Source organism: Sphaerodactylus townsendi, linkage group LG03 (genome assembly GCF_021028975.2).
Source record: "Sphaerodactylus townsendi isolate TG3544 linkage group LG03, MPM_Stown_v2.3, whole genome shotgun sequence".
NCBI classification, from domain to species: Eukaryota; Metazoa; Chordata; class Lepidosauria; order Squamata; family Sphaerodactylidae; genus Sphaerodactylus; species Sphaerodactylus townsendi.
Genome location: NC_059427.1, coordinates 138,449,199 through 138,463,674, shown reverse-complemented (window position 1 = coordinate 138,463,674; position 14,476 = coordinate 138,449,199). Strand labels below are relative to the sequence as shown.

The window sequence follows — 14,476 nt, the reverse complement described above, 5'->3', positions numbered from 1 at the left end:
AAGGATGTGAAACAGGCACAGGCTCTTTTGAGCTCTGACTGGTTGGCTGACTGACTTCTTTCCATCAGTGCAGGGCATATGCCCAAAAAGAAGGACCAGCTGCTTTTTAAAGGATATTTCTTATGGGCCCATCTGGGACTTAAGTCAGTTGCCAGGCAGAAGCACTGTCAGAAGGGTAGCCCACAGGAAGTGTGCCATAGCTATGCCACTTTTTCAGGCATGAAGCCTGTTAAACAAGGTGCCTTTTAAAAATAAAAAAGCAGCCTGCAGGCTTTCATTCAGTGATATTCATAACATTTAAAAACTCTGGTACTGAACTGGATACCTTTATGCTCATGTAAATTATAGGCGAGGCTAGGATTTGGATATTTATGGAAAGTCTTGGAAATCAAGTTTGGGTGTGGAATTTTTCCCTACTAAGTTATCTTACAGCAATAGGCTCTAGGACTTTCCCTTCCATGTTTTCCACAGATTTCTGAGAATGCAGGATAGATTTGAAATGATCCCCACCCAGAGATTGGAATGCTTTGGAGTGTACTAAACTCCAGATTTAACTCTGGATGCTTTAGTGAGGCAAGTATTTGCCTAAAAGTGTGTCACTTTGGTCTTACCTAGCTCAGCAGCAACCATTTTTAAGGACATGAACTTTTATGCACGCCAGTACATTATCTTTGCCATCCCTGGGTTCCCTCTGCGCTGCTGTCTGTTTTACATTTTAATTATTTATGCGGCCTCTTTTTTTAGTAGCTTGGGTGGGTTATATAATCCCACAGAAGTTGTGTATGGAATTAATGTTGCCCACCCAGAAGCTTAAAATTATCACTTCACTCTTGCACAGTACAAATACTGGGAATCTCTTGCTTTGCCTGGGATGATTTGAGCAAATGTACAGAATCAAATAATTGGAAAATATCTATTTGGTTACCATTAAAGATGTCAAATACTAAATCCAGTAGAGAACTTAATGGATTTTGTATTTCTGCCATGCAAGCCAATGGATTTCATGTGTGGAGGTGTTTTTAAAAAAATAAACATACTAGAAGATAAATACATTCCCTTGGATCAACTTGAATTAAGATGAATCTTTGGAATGCCATTTCTGCATGGTAGACAAGCAGTAGAAAAGTTTGCTGCCAATTTTTCTGCCACACCAAATTGCTACTTGGCAGAGTTTCATTTGAGTAGACTTAGACGAGGATCTGTTTTTCAGTCTTAGGGCTCACACCCAAGACACATCTGTGTTAGTATATTCTGCTTTATGTTGGAATGTCACTTTATCCCAGTGAAAGTTAATGTTGTAGAGTATTTTGACTTGCATCAGAGAGGCCATGACCCACAGCTAATGACTTTGGGTCCCTTACTCTCCCTCAGTTTAGCTTAATTTCACAGGATTTTTTTAAGGTTAACATATGACAGCCCTCATGAACAGAGACTTGAGCTTTTTGAAAGAAGGGTAGGTTTCAGATCCGATCAAGTTGATGTAACTGGAGGCCGGCAACAGCAAACCACCTCCAAAAGGTCTCTTGCCTTGAAAACCCTAAAGGGTTGCCACAAATCAGCTGTGACTTTATGGCACGTGTACAACTTCAGTCAGTAAGGTTGACAGGGATGCCTTTGCTTCTCCTGAGGAGCAGTGCCTCTAGTGGTATAATAACTGTGGAGCTCCCTATCTAGGATGTTTGATTTCTGAAACTAGGGGCTCAGAAACAGCATACGCAACATGTAACTTCACTAAAGTATAGTGGTTCCCAATCTTTTTTACGTGTGTTTGCCCACTGTCAAGTCACAGCTGACATACGGCGACCCCCTAGGGTTTTCTAGGCAAGAGGCATTCGAAGGTAGTTTACCATTGCTGGCCTCCATGTAGGCTGAGACTGCCCTGAGGTCACCTAGCATGTTTTATGTGGAGGGTTGTGGAATTGAGCCTGGTACTCTGGATCACAGTCTGTTTCTCTTAACTGCTTAACCACACTGGCTTCACTTTTTGAGAATGAGGGCCCCATTTTAACATGGAAACATTTCACAGGCCTCTCCCCACATGAAAGTAGTCATAATAGTGTACACATTGACCAAGAAAATACATAATGACAAAAAGATCAAAATGACAGAGTTTAGTGCACATAATGGATTTGCAGACCCCTTGCAATAACTCTGGGGCCTCCAGATTGGGAACTACTGCTATAGTATTTCTGTGCAGAGCAGGTTGTGGAGAGAAGATTGTTTCTGCAGTATGCATTGTTCCTCAGTGGAACAGTATTAATGGGTGAATATCAGCATTCAACAAATTCTGGACAGTCACTGTAGTGCATACAACTGAACTGTAGGCACCAGGGCCTAAGCATCCATGTTAGAGAACGGTATCTTTTTTAATGGAGCCTCGCCATCTCTGATCATGTGTTTGTGACCCACGTGGAAGACAGGATAATAGGACGTTCAGGTGTCTGTCAACAGCGGTGGCAAGGGGATTCAAACTTCTCCTTGCTGTCTTGTAATACTTCCAAGTGCTGAAAAAAAATCCCTAGCAAAGGAGCAGATCTTGCTTCCTTGGTCAGCTGGCTTTGAATTAGTACTTTCAGTGGATTCATGGCCAAAATGGTCATTCTTAGACTCAAGGGGTTCATATACCTTTTATCCCCTTCTTATCCCCTGAAATCACATAATGTTTCCTGGACCAGAAGGGAGGGAGACCAAGCTCTTTGCCTTCTAATCTCTCCTAACCATCACTGCCCAAGTTTTACATACAGTTTAGGACTTCATTGTTTCATCAGGACCCCCTAGGAGCCAAGTCTTCCTTTCTTTTTAAAATGGTAATAGCTTTTTTTACTGCTTGGTGAGTACTTCCCTCCCACTAAAGAAGATATCCTGAAAACTTCACAGGTCACATTATGCCCTAGTCCTAGCTAGAATGCGTCATTCTCATGAACTTACAGGAAGAGACTTTTCAATCTGTTCCTCTTAAAATAGTCAAAACAGCAGGATGGGCCTTCTTCCCATGTGTCCTTTGTTTACAGATGGGACAAATCTGCAAGAAGGGGGCAGTGGCTGTCACAAAAGCCCCTTGTCATCAAAAGTTCTGGTGACACATTGTTGCCAGTAGCAACAGTGGGTGCCAGTCAGACTGCTAAGAATTAATCTACCTTTCCACGTGGTACCAATTTGTAGCTTTAATCTTTAATCATGGTGAAACTTTTTGATTGAAACATAAACTAATGTAAGTGGAAACAGTGATTAATTTAAGAAGAAACCTTGATATTAATGGCCTTGGTGACTGGTAGAAAAACCAGTTCTGTTGCAAGTTGATTTTTTTCCTCCTAGCAACCTCAGCCTCACAGGATAAAATGGAAGAAGAGAGCGCCATATGTGTTGCCTTGAACTCTGTACAGGAAGGGTGGGCTAAAAGCATGGCTTAATTTCGGTAGATAATTTCAGCATGATCCTGTATAGTCATGACTGAAGCCAAGGTACTATGTCAAGTACATAAACATATACTCAACTGCTGTGAGAGAACCTGTCACTTCAGCAGGTGCAGACTTCTCTCGTGTTCAGTGAAGTGAAGTATGTTGGTTGCACTGAAGATGTATATTCTCTTTGATGGGTGACTTTTGGGCTGGCTGTGCTTGCTGAGGAGTGGTAATATGCGGCTGCCACATGGCGGTGTGATTGTGGTGGCTGCTTTCATGCTCCTTAGCCCTATTTGGAGATAGAAATGTTGCTGTCCTGCCTTGAGATGCAGTTCGTTTTAACAGGTGACTGGCACCCATGACTGCTGTGTCTCCGAATTTTTGAACACGAAACAAAACACTTGTTTGGATTCTCAGTATTAATGGGTGAATATTGGCATTCAACAAATTCTGGACAGTCACTGTAGTGCATACACTGTATTTCTGTTTTGTGGACTGTGAAGATGCCTCCTGTATCCAGATCTCTCCCCAGACACACCTGAAGATCAAAGTGCTTACAGCTCAAAGCCACCCTTCTGGGCCCCTTGATTTCTTACTGTTCAGCATTGATTCCCTAATCATTTTTGGGTTTTTTTGCAATGAATAATTTCATACTTGATGAGCAATGGCATTGCCTCCTTCTCTGCTAAGTATGATGTGCAAATAGATTTGATCTCGTAAGTGAGATAGTGCAGGTTTTCCTTTTCCCTTTTTCTTTCAGAAACTGCCTTTAATGTCACCGTAAGACCGCTGAGATTGTTTGGGCAGTTGCTTCTCATTGGTGTCTGGTGGGCATCGGGGGCGGGGGTGGGGAATGATGGCACCTGCAAGGAATATTCCTTTTTAAAACTCTTTTTGACTCTTCATAGATGCCTTGTGTGAATGTCTGATTGTCTTTCCCATGAACCAGAAGCCTGTTGTCTTACAGGCCTGTGTCCATGTAGACTTCAACCCTTATTTCGCATGTGTAGTCCATGGTATGCTGGGCTCCATATGTTGTCTGCTACAGAGTCCCTTAATAGTGGATCTCATATGTGTGTGAAGTGCTGTCAAGTCACAGCTGACTTAGGGCAACCCAGTAGAGTTTTTCAAAACAAGAGACTGACAGAGGAGGTTTGCTATTGCCTTCCTCTGCATAGAGGCTCGGGTATTCCTTGGAATTCTCCCATCCAATTACTAACCAGGACCGACCTGGCTTAGCTTCTGAGCACTGATGAGATTAGGCTAGTCTGGGCCATTCAGGTCAGGTCAGTAGTTCTCGTAGCATTAGTCAGTTGTCAGAGATAGATAAAAATGTTATCCTCTAATTGCGCCTTATTATCAGTAAATGCAAACTACCTTCATAGGCAGCCTGACATTACCAGAATATAAAATAGTGATAGTAGAAGAAGAAGAGTTTGGATTTATCTCCCCCCTTTCTCTCCTGTAAGAGACTCAAAGGGGCTGACAATCTCCTTCCCCTTCCCTCCCACAACAAACACCCTGTGAGGTACGTGTGGCTGAGAGAGTTCAAAAGAACTGTGACTAGCCCAAGGTCACCCAGCTGGTGTGTGTGGGAGTACACAGGCTAATCTGAATTCCCCAGATAAGCCTCCACAGCTCAAGCGGCAGAGCGGGGAATCAAACCCGTTTCCTCCAGATTAGAATGAACCTGCTCTTAACCACTACACCACTGCTGCTCCTGTATCCTGTATGCAGGCAACACAGTATGCTGTGTTGCCTTCATACAAATATATAATATGCACGCACGCACGCACGCACATGCATATATACACATACGAACAGACACATAAATAGAAAAGCCCTGGACCTCAGTGATGCTGTGAATAGCTGAAGTTGTGTTATAGTCATTCTTGGTTTGTAATATTTAGAGTCCCCTTTTATAGGCAGGATTCTTTTCTGCTGATGCTGATTTTTCCAATTAAAAAAAAGCGACAAAGAAGTTCTCACATGCACACAGCCTTCGGCATTGTGTTTTTCTTTTAAAAGTTTTCCTTCATCTGTGTCCTCTTGCTGCAGCCCAGTAATTGCAGTACACAGGCAGTTTCCCAGAATACCTATTCCCAAAACTCTCTTCATAGAAGGGTTGATTTTGATGCCTTGTTTTCCATTTCAGAATTGCTGATGGTTGGGAAAAACTGCAGCCGGGTTCCATAGCATGCAAATTGCAAGGTGCTGACCTTGCAAGGGCATTGCCCACAAAGGACTGGTTGGCTAACTGTGTGGCTGGGGGGGTGTTGAAGATTCTTGCCAGACTTTCCTTTGTGCAAAGGAACAGACTGGTCCAAGATTTGGGGGCTTGCTACCAGCTTTCCCTCTGTGTTGGCCCGTATCCAGACCCACTCTGTGTTGGTTGTTACGGAGCCTTTGCCAGTATTTCCTCGGTTGCAAAGAGAGCATGTTAAGTGCGGTGTGCTTCCCTTTTCTGATCCCCCACAGACACGTCTTCTGCGTCCGAAGATGAAGGGTCGCTCAGGCGCCAGGCTGCTCTATCTGCTGCATTGCATCAGAGCTTACAGAATGCTGAGTCATGGATCAACCGATCTATTCAGGGGTCATCCACATCTTCATCAGCATCTTCTACACTATCCCATGGAGAAGGCAAAGGGACCAGTGGGTCACTAGCTGATGTATTTGCCAATACTCGAATAGGTAGGAGCTGGGGGGATGGGGTGGACAGCAAAAACTAAAGCTCTTCAAGTCTTTTCTGTATGTAAAAGGTCAGACATTTCTCAGTGTGGAAGGGGAATTGGCAGGCCAAATTATTTCCAATCTTTGATCGCTTTTAAGTGGCAATCTACAATAGTGAGCCTGGCCCAAACCCTTGGAGGTGCCTACAGATGTTTAAAAAAGTTTTTTGCCATAGAGAGAAGGAGGGAGAATATACTAGCATCACTGTTCAAATGGAGGATGTGCTCCACAGCTTAACACTTTTTCTTTTTGCACATTGGTGTTGCTTTAGGCTTGCAGCTGCTGTTGTGCAGGAAAGTGTGCTCCCTGCTGCGTAAGCAGAAGGGTTGCCATAGCATATTTGTCCTGTGTTGTGTTACTGATGTCTGTCCCTTCACCAACCGGAGGGGATGCCTTGCTGCTTTAAAATGGCTGACCCAGCAAAGGCCTGAAGGACCCCTTGCAGTCTTGCAAACAAGCCTGTGAAAGTTTACAAGCCCACCCTGCCCCATCTGCCTGCAGGAAGGGAGGACCAGCTTCTGCAAAGTTTTTCTACCCAGTCGCCTGGATGTAATTGTATTTACAGGTGACTTGGCAAGTGGCTACTGAGAAACTTGGCCTCTTGCTTTAGAAACGTTTCATGAATCGGATCAGAAATGGTCCCTTTCCATCCCAGCCCCAGAGTAAGGTTTTATGCAGCTTTATTAAGGCCTGGATCATTTCTCAAGTTTAGTGTACACTTCTGTGGAGGAATCTAAAGATCTGGATACCCCAGGCTCAGTTTTTTGACTCTCTGAGGTGCCCCCCGCTGCTGGTGCTTCTGTATGAAATGTTGTAGGGTTTGTTTTGTTCCATTGTACATGTTTTCTTGTTAAATGTGTTCCTAAGGATATTGCTGCATCCCAGAGGGATAGCTGTGTGTCTTCGTGCTCTCTGCTTTGGCTTAATTGGTTTCAGGCGAGCATCGTGTAGATGTTTGGTGTCTTTTAATTGCTTCGTTTTATTTCTTTTAACCTATATGTTGCTGGTGTCTTCGTCTCTCTTACTGGGATGCAACTCATTTTCTAAAATGGAAAACTTGGGGAGATTTACCTGCTTAAAATGCCATCAGCATAAAACAGTGCTTTCTTCAAACAAAGAGATTCTTGTCAAAGTAATGGTGAAAATATTCTCTCAGATTGGAATTACTTGCTATTCCGTTGCTGAATAGTTAATGTCAAATTGGTGCTGGCAATACGCCTCTTTCTTATAAGTAAAACATTGGGAATAATTAGTACAGTTTAATTAGGAGCAGTGATTGCATTGATATCATTGCATTTCCAATACCGAGACAGATGGATACACTGATCACCATATGCAAACATCACAAGGCCTGCCTCTGAAATGTAGAGTATCTCTACATTTTAAATATGTGACCATGGATAATAGATTTGGCACAGTGCACCTCATTTTTGGAAAATTTTATGAATACAAGGCAGGAAGACATCTCATTGAATAGGAGATCTGAAATTAACCAAACCAACATTTAAGCCCAGGAGGCTATCTTAAAATCTGTGATTTTTGCCTGATACCTGAAAACCTGGTGGTCCCAAGAAGAAGCTCAGTCTGTGCTCTGTTTCAGCCATGTTGAATCGATGTGTGTTGTGTTTCTGTGGATTGAAGTCAGCCTTGATCAGTTGGGCTGAGTTCAGTGGTGCACTGCTGTCTCTCAACAGAATGGCACGATCAGAACTTGGCATTTTCTGAGCTCTTTCTTCTGGCTTCCCTCTGCACACAAAGGAACAGTTCCCTGAGCAAAACTGTGGCCTGGGTCATTGTATGGTAGGCGAGCCGCCCAGTGTAGTACATAGAGATATCTTTGAAGATGTACAGTAACGGAGAGCTTATCCTTCTGTTTGGAAGGAATCTTTCTGTTTTGTACATTGCCATGTCTAGAACATGTCTATCATACTGCCCTTCAGTCCGTTTCCCAAGTTAACATGCCTCTTTACATGCAGAACAACCAAGAAATGAAAAACTCAGGAAACAGCCCATAGTTCATAAATGTTCCATTATTCTGAATGGTTGCACATTTATTCAATAATGACGTTGATTCAAGGGGAAAAAAACCATAGAGTGCATGTTCCACATGTGTAAATTTCCAATTAGTTTTGTCCGCTGATGTGTATGTGGATGAAAGTGAGCTTGTTTGCTGAGATTTTCAACGTCAGTGCCGTTAGCAGAATGCGCTGCCTGCAGAAATGGAATAGTTGACACCTATTATAAAATCCATTTTATCACTATATTCTCCCTTATTCATCCGTCTTCAAAATGCTTTCCAGTAGCCTGAATTCTAAATGTTATTTCGTTGTAAGTATACAGTTGTTTTTCCATCTCAGAAGAATACAGCTTGTAGAAATAGGAGCTGCCTAGGAAAATATTCAGAAGTGCTACATTACACTGGAGAATGTTGTACACATGCAGTATCCGATAAAGCCATAGAGGGCCTTACTGGAACTGATAGTCAAATTTCTGCCTACAGTATCAGGGTCCATATAGCTCTGCAAAGTTGTTGAGTAAAGAAGCTCATTTTTACATTTTAGGTTATTGCTGTAGTACATTTTTGGCTTGCTGTGCAGTTTTTCTACTGGCAGAATGAGAAGTGAACCATTGAGTTATTAGGAAGATTTTCCTGAAATCAGAATTTTTGCACAGGTCACACTTTTGGTCAGTGTCCACTGTATTAAACAGTAGTCAAATTACAATAACGCTGCAGTTCAGAGTAGCGTTTCCTTTTCCATTATGCCTTGGTATCGTGGTGGGGAGAAACAGTATCATTTACTTCCTTTGAACTTTGTAATGAGCATTCCAAATAAAGTTAGTTAGTTAACCTTTGGCAACCAGCGGTGCAATCTAGCTGTTATCAAATGGATTAGTGCTTCACTCCCTATTGTGACTGTCAAACGTAAGTGCCCTCCTTCCTCTGGGTTAGTGGTTTCTGTGCCATAGCATATGAAGAAAAAGCAGGCAGGTGATCAAGCCTGTTTGGTAGCAGGAAGTAACCTGAATCTCAAATTTTTTTTCTTCATCCTCTTTCCAGAAAATTTCTCAGTTCCCCCAGATGTTACAGCAACTACCTCCACACCAGCTTCCTCTGTACGCCCATCTGCTATTGACCTGCCTCCATCGGGAATAGTGAAGGGCATGCACAAAGCCTCTAACCGGTCCAGCCTTATGGACACAGCTGATGGTACATCTACCCCTCCAAAACTTGGAAGAGAAAGAGAGTCCGATAGGCCAACAATAAAAGGAGCAAGTTTGTGTCATCCATCCTAAAGATCTGCCTGCTCTGTCACCGCTAGCGGGCAGTCATCTCCCAAAAACGTTTACTATTTTGCTTTCTTGTGGCCAGGGGTGGGTGGGTGAGGAATTCAGGCTGACACTTGCTCCTGGTTGTATGTTCCCTGATTCCTGAAATGCTTTTGACTAATGTATGATTGATTGGTAGCTTCAAAGAATGATTATTTTTGAGGAAAGAAGCCTCTGCTTCCCTCCATTTCTATGTACTTCATATGCAAAAGGCAAAGACACACAGTTTGGGAGGAAAGTCACTCTTCCAGAACTGGAGCTGTAAATTCCTGCCTGAGCTTTGGGGCAGGCTTGCATATTCACTGGTGTTGTGAGTTTGTTTCTTTTTGCGCTGCTGGGTTGGGCAGGAAAGAATTGAGCCTTGTTGGTACAAGTCTCATGGCTGTTTCGCTGGTGTCATTTTCCCTGTGTAGGGGGAAGGAATGTGTTCTGCCCAAGATGTATGAAAAATCCAGTTCTCTTTCTTGATGCATGTCTTGGGAAGCCAGATTACCCAGCGCCATCCAAACACAGTATTTTGTAACAAAAGATGCATACATTTTCTTCTCCCCACACACTGCAGCATAAGTGGTTATACCTTCCCCTGCATGGAAGTTAGCTGAATGCTAGAAGAATACCCATGTCTGAAACATTTTTTTTAATCCCTGATCATGTGGCAAACAGTGTTATTGTGTGAATAAGCATTTGGGGTACAGCAAAAAACATGTAACCCTCCCCTCAATAGTTGTGTTAAATGAAAAAAAGAACTGAGCACTGTTCTGGGATGCTTCAACTTCTTCCCTTTCCACGGCAGCCACATTGTCTTTGCTTCTACAGCAGGACTCTGCTTTTTGATGTATGAATAGGAAGGAAGCCCACGGCTTCTTGCAGTCCCATCCTTTCTGTTAAAGCAGGCTGTTCTGTGGATTGGTAGATACGTTGCCTGCTTTCATGGGACCTTTCTTTCTTGCAGCAGAACTTGTACTTCTTCTGCATACTTTCCCTGTGAAAAACAGGGTAAACTAGAAGATCCATCCATCCCACCAAGCCAGGAATAGCCTCTCTCCCAAGCAAACCTAGTCTCTTGAGCATGCCATTTAAGTAGGCCCGGCTTGAGAGTTGTTTGGGATCCACCCCTTCATCAATGCTGTGGACTCCCAGCTCTAAAATCACAGGCTTTGGAGTAGCTTCTCTTTCACCTGGCTGGTAGCACTGTTTTAAGAATTTTTTTTTAGAAAACAACATGATTGATAAACTTACTAAGCTTAGAACTTACCTCTTTTAGAATACCTGCTGGGATGAAGTGCTGTTGTGTGTTAACAGGGAAAGCACCCAACTGTGGTGCCTGTGAGGTTTTGCAGCTAGAATAACCTTGACTGCAAACTGCCAGGTTTCAATGAGAAAGAGCTGCCCAGGCTTGAGTTCTCATAGCACCCTCTGGTGGTCAGATCCTATGATAGTTCTGGCAGGATAACTTGTCCTGGTTGCGACACACCAAGCAAAAACAGAGCCCATCAGCCAGGAATTTTTGCAGGTAAGGTGCGTGACAGCACCCTGTTTTTGAAGTCCCAGGCAAGCAGCCAAAACAAAAACCTTTGACTAGTCTTTGGTGGGCTGCCATGTCAGGCTAGTTGGTTGCCTTTGCTGCTGAATCACCAGTTGTACAGGTGTGGTTTTAAGAGATGATACATTTTCAAAGCTTGTATTGTGCAGTATTGAAATAGCTTTGGGTAGGAGGGGAAATAGAGCCCTCATTAGCAACAGCAGCTTCTGGTACACCTGATTTATTATTCTAATGTCAAACGTCTCTATTAGTGCTTGATCACAAGATTTCTGCTTTGTGTAGTAATTGGGGGTGTCAGGCAATGTTACTTCGATGGCTCTTCATGTAGAATCACTGTTGCCTATAGGTGACATTTCCCGTTGATGAACTCAACTCATCTCCCACACTGCAGGTGTCCCTGTAAGTAGCAGAGTCTCCACAAAAATTCAACAGCTGCTGAATACTCTGAAGCGACCTAAGCGGCCACCCCTGAAGGAATTCTTTGTGGATGATTTTGAAGAAATTGTTGAAGGTATCTTTATCTTGCGGGTACTTTCACTAAATTGGCTGAGATTAGCATGCAACCCTGATCTTCATTAGGTTACCTTGCTGAAATAATAACAGAGAATTCCCTTGCTGCATCAGACCAAAGGTTATTCTTGTGCATCTTCCTGTTTCCTACAGTGGTCAACCAGTTGCCTCAAGGAAACCAGCAGGCAGATCATGAAGGCAGTAGCTCTCCCCTGCTGCTGCCTCCACCCCCGAAATCCAGTGGCCTATTAACAGGGATTGAACAAGTATAATGCTGTTGCTTGGCCTCTTGTATAGTAGAGATTTGCAAATCTCTTTGCCTGGCCATTCCTGATTGGTTGCCTTTCCTTAAGTGGTTCCAAAGGTGTGTTGCGGGGAAGAAAAATATGAGTGTCTGTTGCTTATTGCAAGGTGCATCATATCCTCCCTGCATTCATTGGGTTGGATCTAGATGACATTTTGTGCTCATGCAAGGCCCCTATTTTCAGAGGCACTGTATGTTCTTGCTTCCCCACTCCATACCGCGTCCCACTGATCTCCCTGAAATGTTCCTCCTGAAGGACTGGAGACCCTCAGGAATGGCACGAGAAGTAAATTGTGGGGTGTTTGCAGCAGGAAGAGAAAGTTAGTGGAAATTACCCCACCCTACCCATTAGTGGAAAACTTAGTATGGATCCCACCTGCTTTCTCTTTAATATGTAAGGAATGGAGAAACAAAGCTTAGATGTAGCATTTGTTTCCATCGCTTGGCTTTGGTTTTATTTTTGCTGCCCTTGACATTCAATAGCATGACTCGACAATCCCATGTGGTACTTTGTCCTAAAAAAGTAGAGTTGGGTGCCAGATAGCGGGGTGAATTCCTGTTCAAACCAGGGAGGTAAACATAGGGAAGCCAGAATGTTTGATTGCTCCTACTGGTGCAATTTTGAATTATCTTGCTGGCCCAGGATATTTTGCTGATCACCTGGCTGCTTTATATAATCCAAGAGTTGCATCCGAACATCCTGAATAACAGAGCAAAGAGGAAAATGTACTTATCAGGTTCTACACAACTGGAATACTACTGTCCCTAGAGGCCATTTTTTGTGGTTGGACACACCTAGCACCGCTTTGCAAATCTCTAGATCGTGACATAATAATACTAGCCAGCTGTATCGCGGCTTATTGCTCCAGCCATCTGGATCTTGTCCTCCTCTCCCCTCCCTACACCAGTTTAAATAAATCCCTTTTTTAACCACTAATAGACGTTCAGCTCACAAAGGTAATTGTGCTTTTGATTGTCTATGTTTCATCTGTTCCTGCCATCTGCCCTGCTGCTCTGGATGCCTATAAGAGCATATCTTGTCTGTGAAGGCAATTCTCTCACTTCCTTCAAACCCACTTAATCTACAAAGCATTTTCTGGACCACTGTGGCCTGGTCATCTATGTTCTTTTCTGCTACCTGTCTCATCCTGTATCCTGCATCTGGTGCTTTTAAAATCAAGCTTTATCTCGACCCTTTTCATTTGTCTCCTTTAACTGGCTGAGATTTTCGCCTTTCTGGTCATGGACTGTCACTTCTTTGGTATTTTACCTAGCACCACAGTTCACACTACATAATTGTACAGCAGTAGTAATAGTAGGTTCCTGCCAAATGCAGTCAAGTTGACATCCGCAAAAGGGCACAGTTATTCCATCTCCTACTGGGAAGCATCTCCTCTTAGCAACAGAAGGATTTGAAACACCGATTTCTAAAATCATTTCTGAGTGGGAAGGGGGAAATCTTTAGTATCAAATGATCTGGGCTTCCTTTTGCCCACTTCACTACAGCATGTAGAGTTGGTTTATTTTGTGAAGGAATTTTGATGTAGAGATGCTCCTCTTTGTAGTTCCACAGCCAGACCCGAATCAACCCAAGCCAGAGGGACGCCAGATGACACCAGTGAAAGGGGAACCCCTGGGAGTTGTATGCAATTGGCCTCCTGCCTTGGAAGCAGCTCTGCAACGCTGGGGGACCACACAGGCCAAATGCCCTTGCTTGACAGCCCTGGATGTCACTGGGAAGCCTGTCTACACCCTGACTTATGGTGAGTGGTGTCTTTCTTGTAACTGCGTCTGCTTTACCACTGTGGGATTTTTAGTCATGTGTAGTTTTGCATCTGTTTCACTTGGCTGGGTGCACAAGCAGTTTGCTTAGAAGAAAAGCATTTTGCAGTTTCTGTGTTGTTTTTTCTTCTCTGCACTGATAACAGGTTTCTGTTGTAACTGTAGTCAACATGGGCGGTTAATTGATGAATTGGAAAGGAGGGAAGGTGATGCAGGAAGAGTGTACGAAATGGGGAATCCAAACAGTACGAACAGCAAGCTAAAACTGTAATGATTAGATTCTGATTCCGCCACATGATTCACTATTTATGGTTCATCGTGCAGTGTATTGGATTTGGTTCTGTGGGGAGCCAATTTCAAATGGCAAATCTCTCCTTGGTGTTCCCTGGGTATCCTTGGCAAGTCAGTGTTGATCTTCATGTGCAAAACTTGAATATTAATTATATCTCATGCTGGCTTTTTGAGGCCAAATAAAATAAATGCCTCTTGAGCCTGTAGGGATGCAGGGAACTGTATATGTACAAAGTAAATAGGAGGACTCTGTTTTAGTCCTCAGGTATTAAGGGCATTGTTTTCTAGGCAAGGGATTGCTCCTGTGAATGAACTTTTGCATTAACCCCTGTGGAGATGCAGCTGCTGCCATTTTAGATCCAGCCTTAGTTGATTGGTTGCATACATGAATCACTTCCTTGTTGCGTTTCTCCAGGGACCCACAAATGGAGATGATTCATGTATACGTGGCCTCTTTTGAGAGGTGTACATATGTTGAGATTTTTTTAAAAATCACATTGCCTTCCAAGGGAAGGCGAAACCTTATCAGTTTGCATCTATTTTAAATAATTCCATCTACCTCAGCTAATCTTGGCAGGGGAGACAGTG

At 43.3% G+C, this 14,476-nt stretch overlaps 1 protein-coding gene across 1 annotated transcript in view; it reads left to right on the top strand.

The window, feature by feature from the left end:
* Positions 1-14,476, top strand: part of DIP2B (disco interacting protein 2 homolog B) — a 196,210-nt gene that overhangs the window by 132,734 nt on the left and 49,000 nt on the right. The window contains exons 5-8 of the mRNA XM_048487433.1: positions 5,880-6,092; positions 9,190-9,339; positions 11,393-11,512; positions 13,381-13,578. Of these exons, the coding sequence (XP_048343390.1) occupies positions 5,880-6,092; positions 9,190-9,339; positions 11,393-11,512; positions 13,381-13,578 (681 nt within the window). The remainder of the gene's footprint in view (positions 1-5,879; positions 6,093-9,189; positions 9,340-11,392; positions 11,513-13,380; positions 13,579-14,476) is intronic.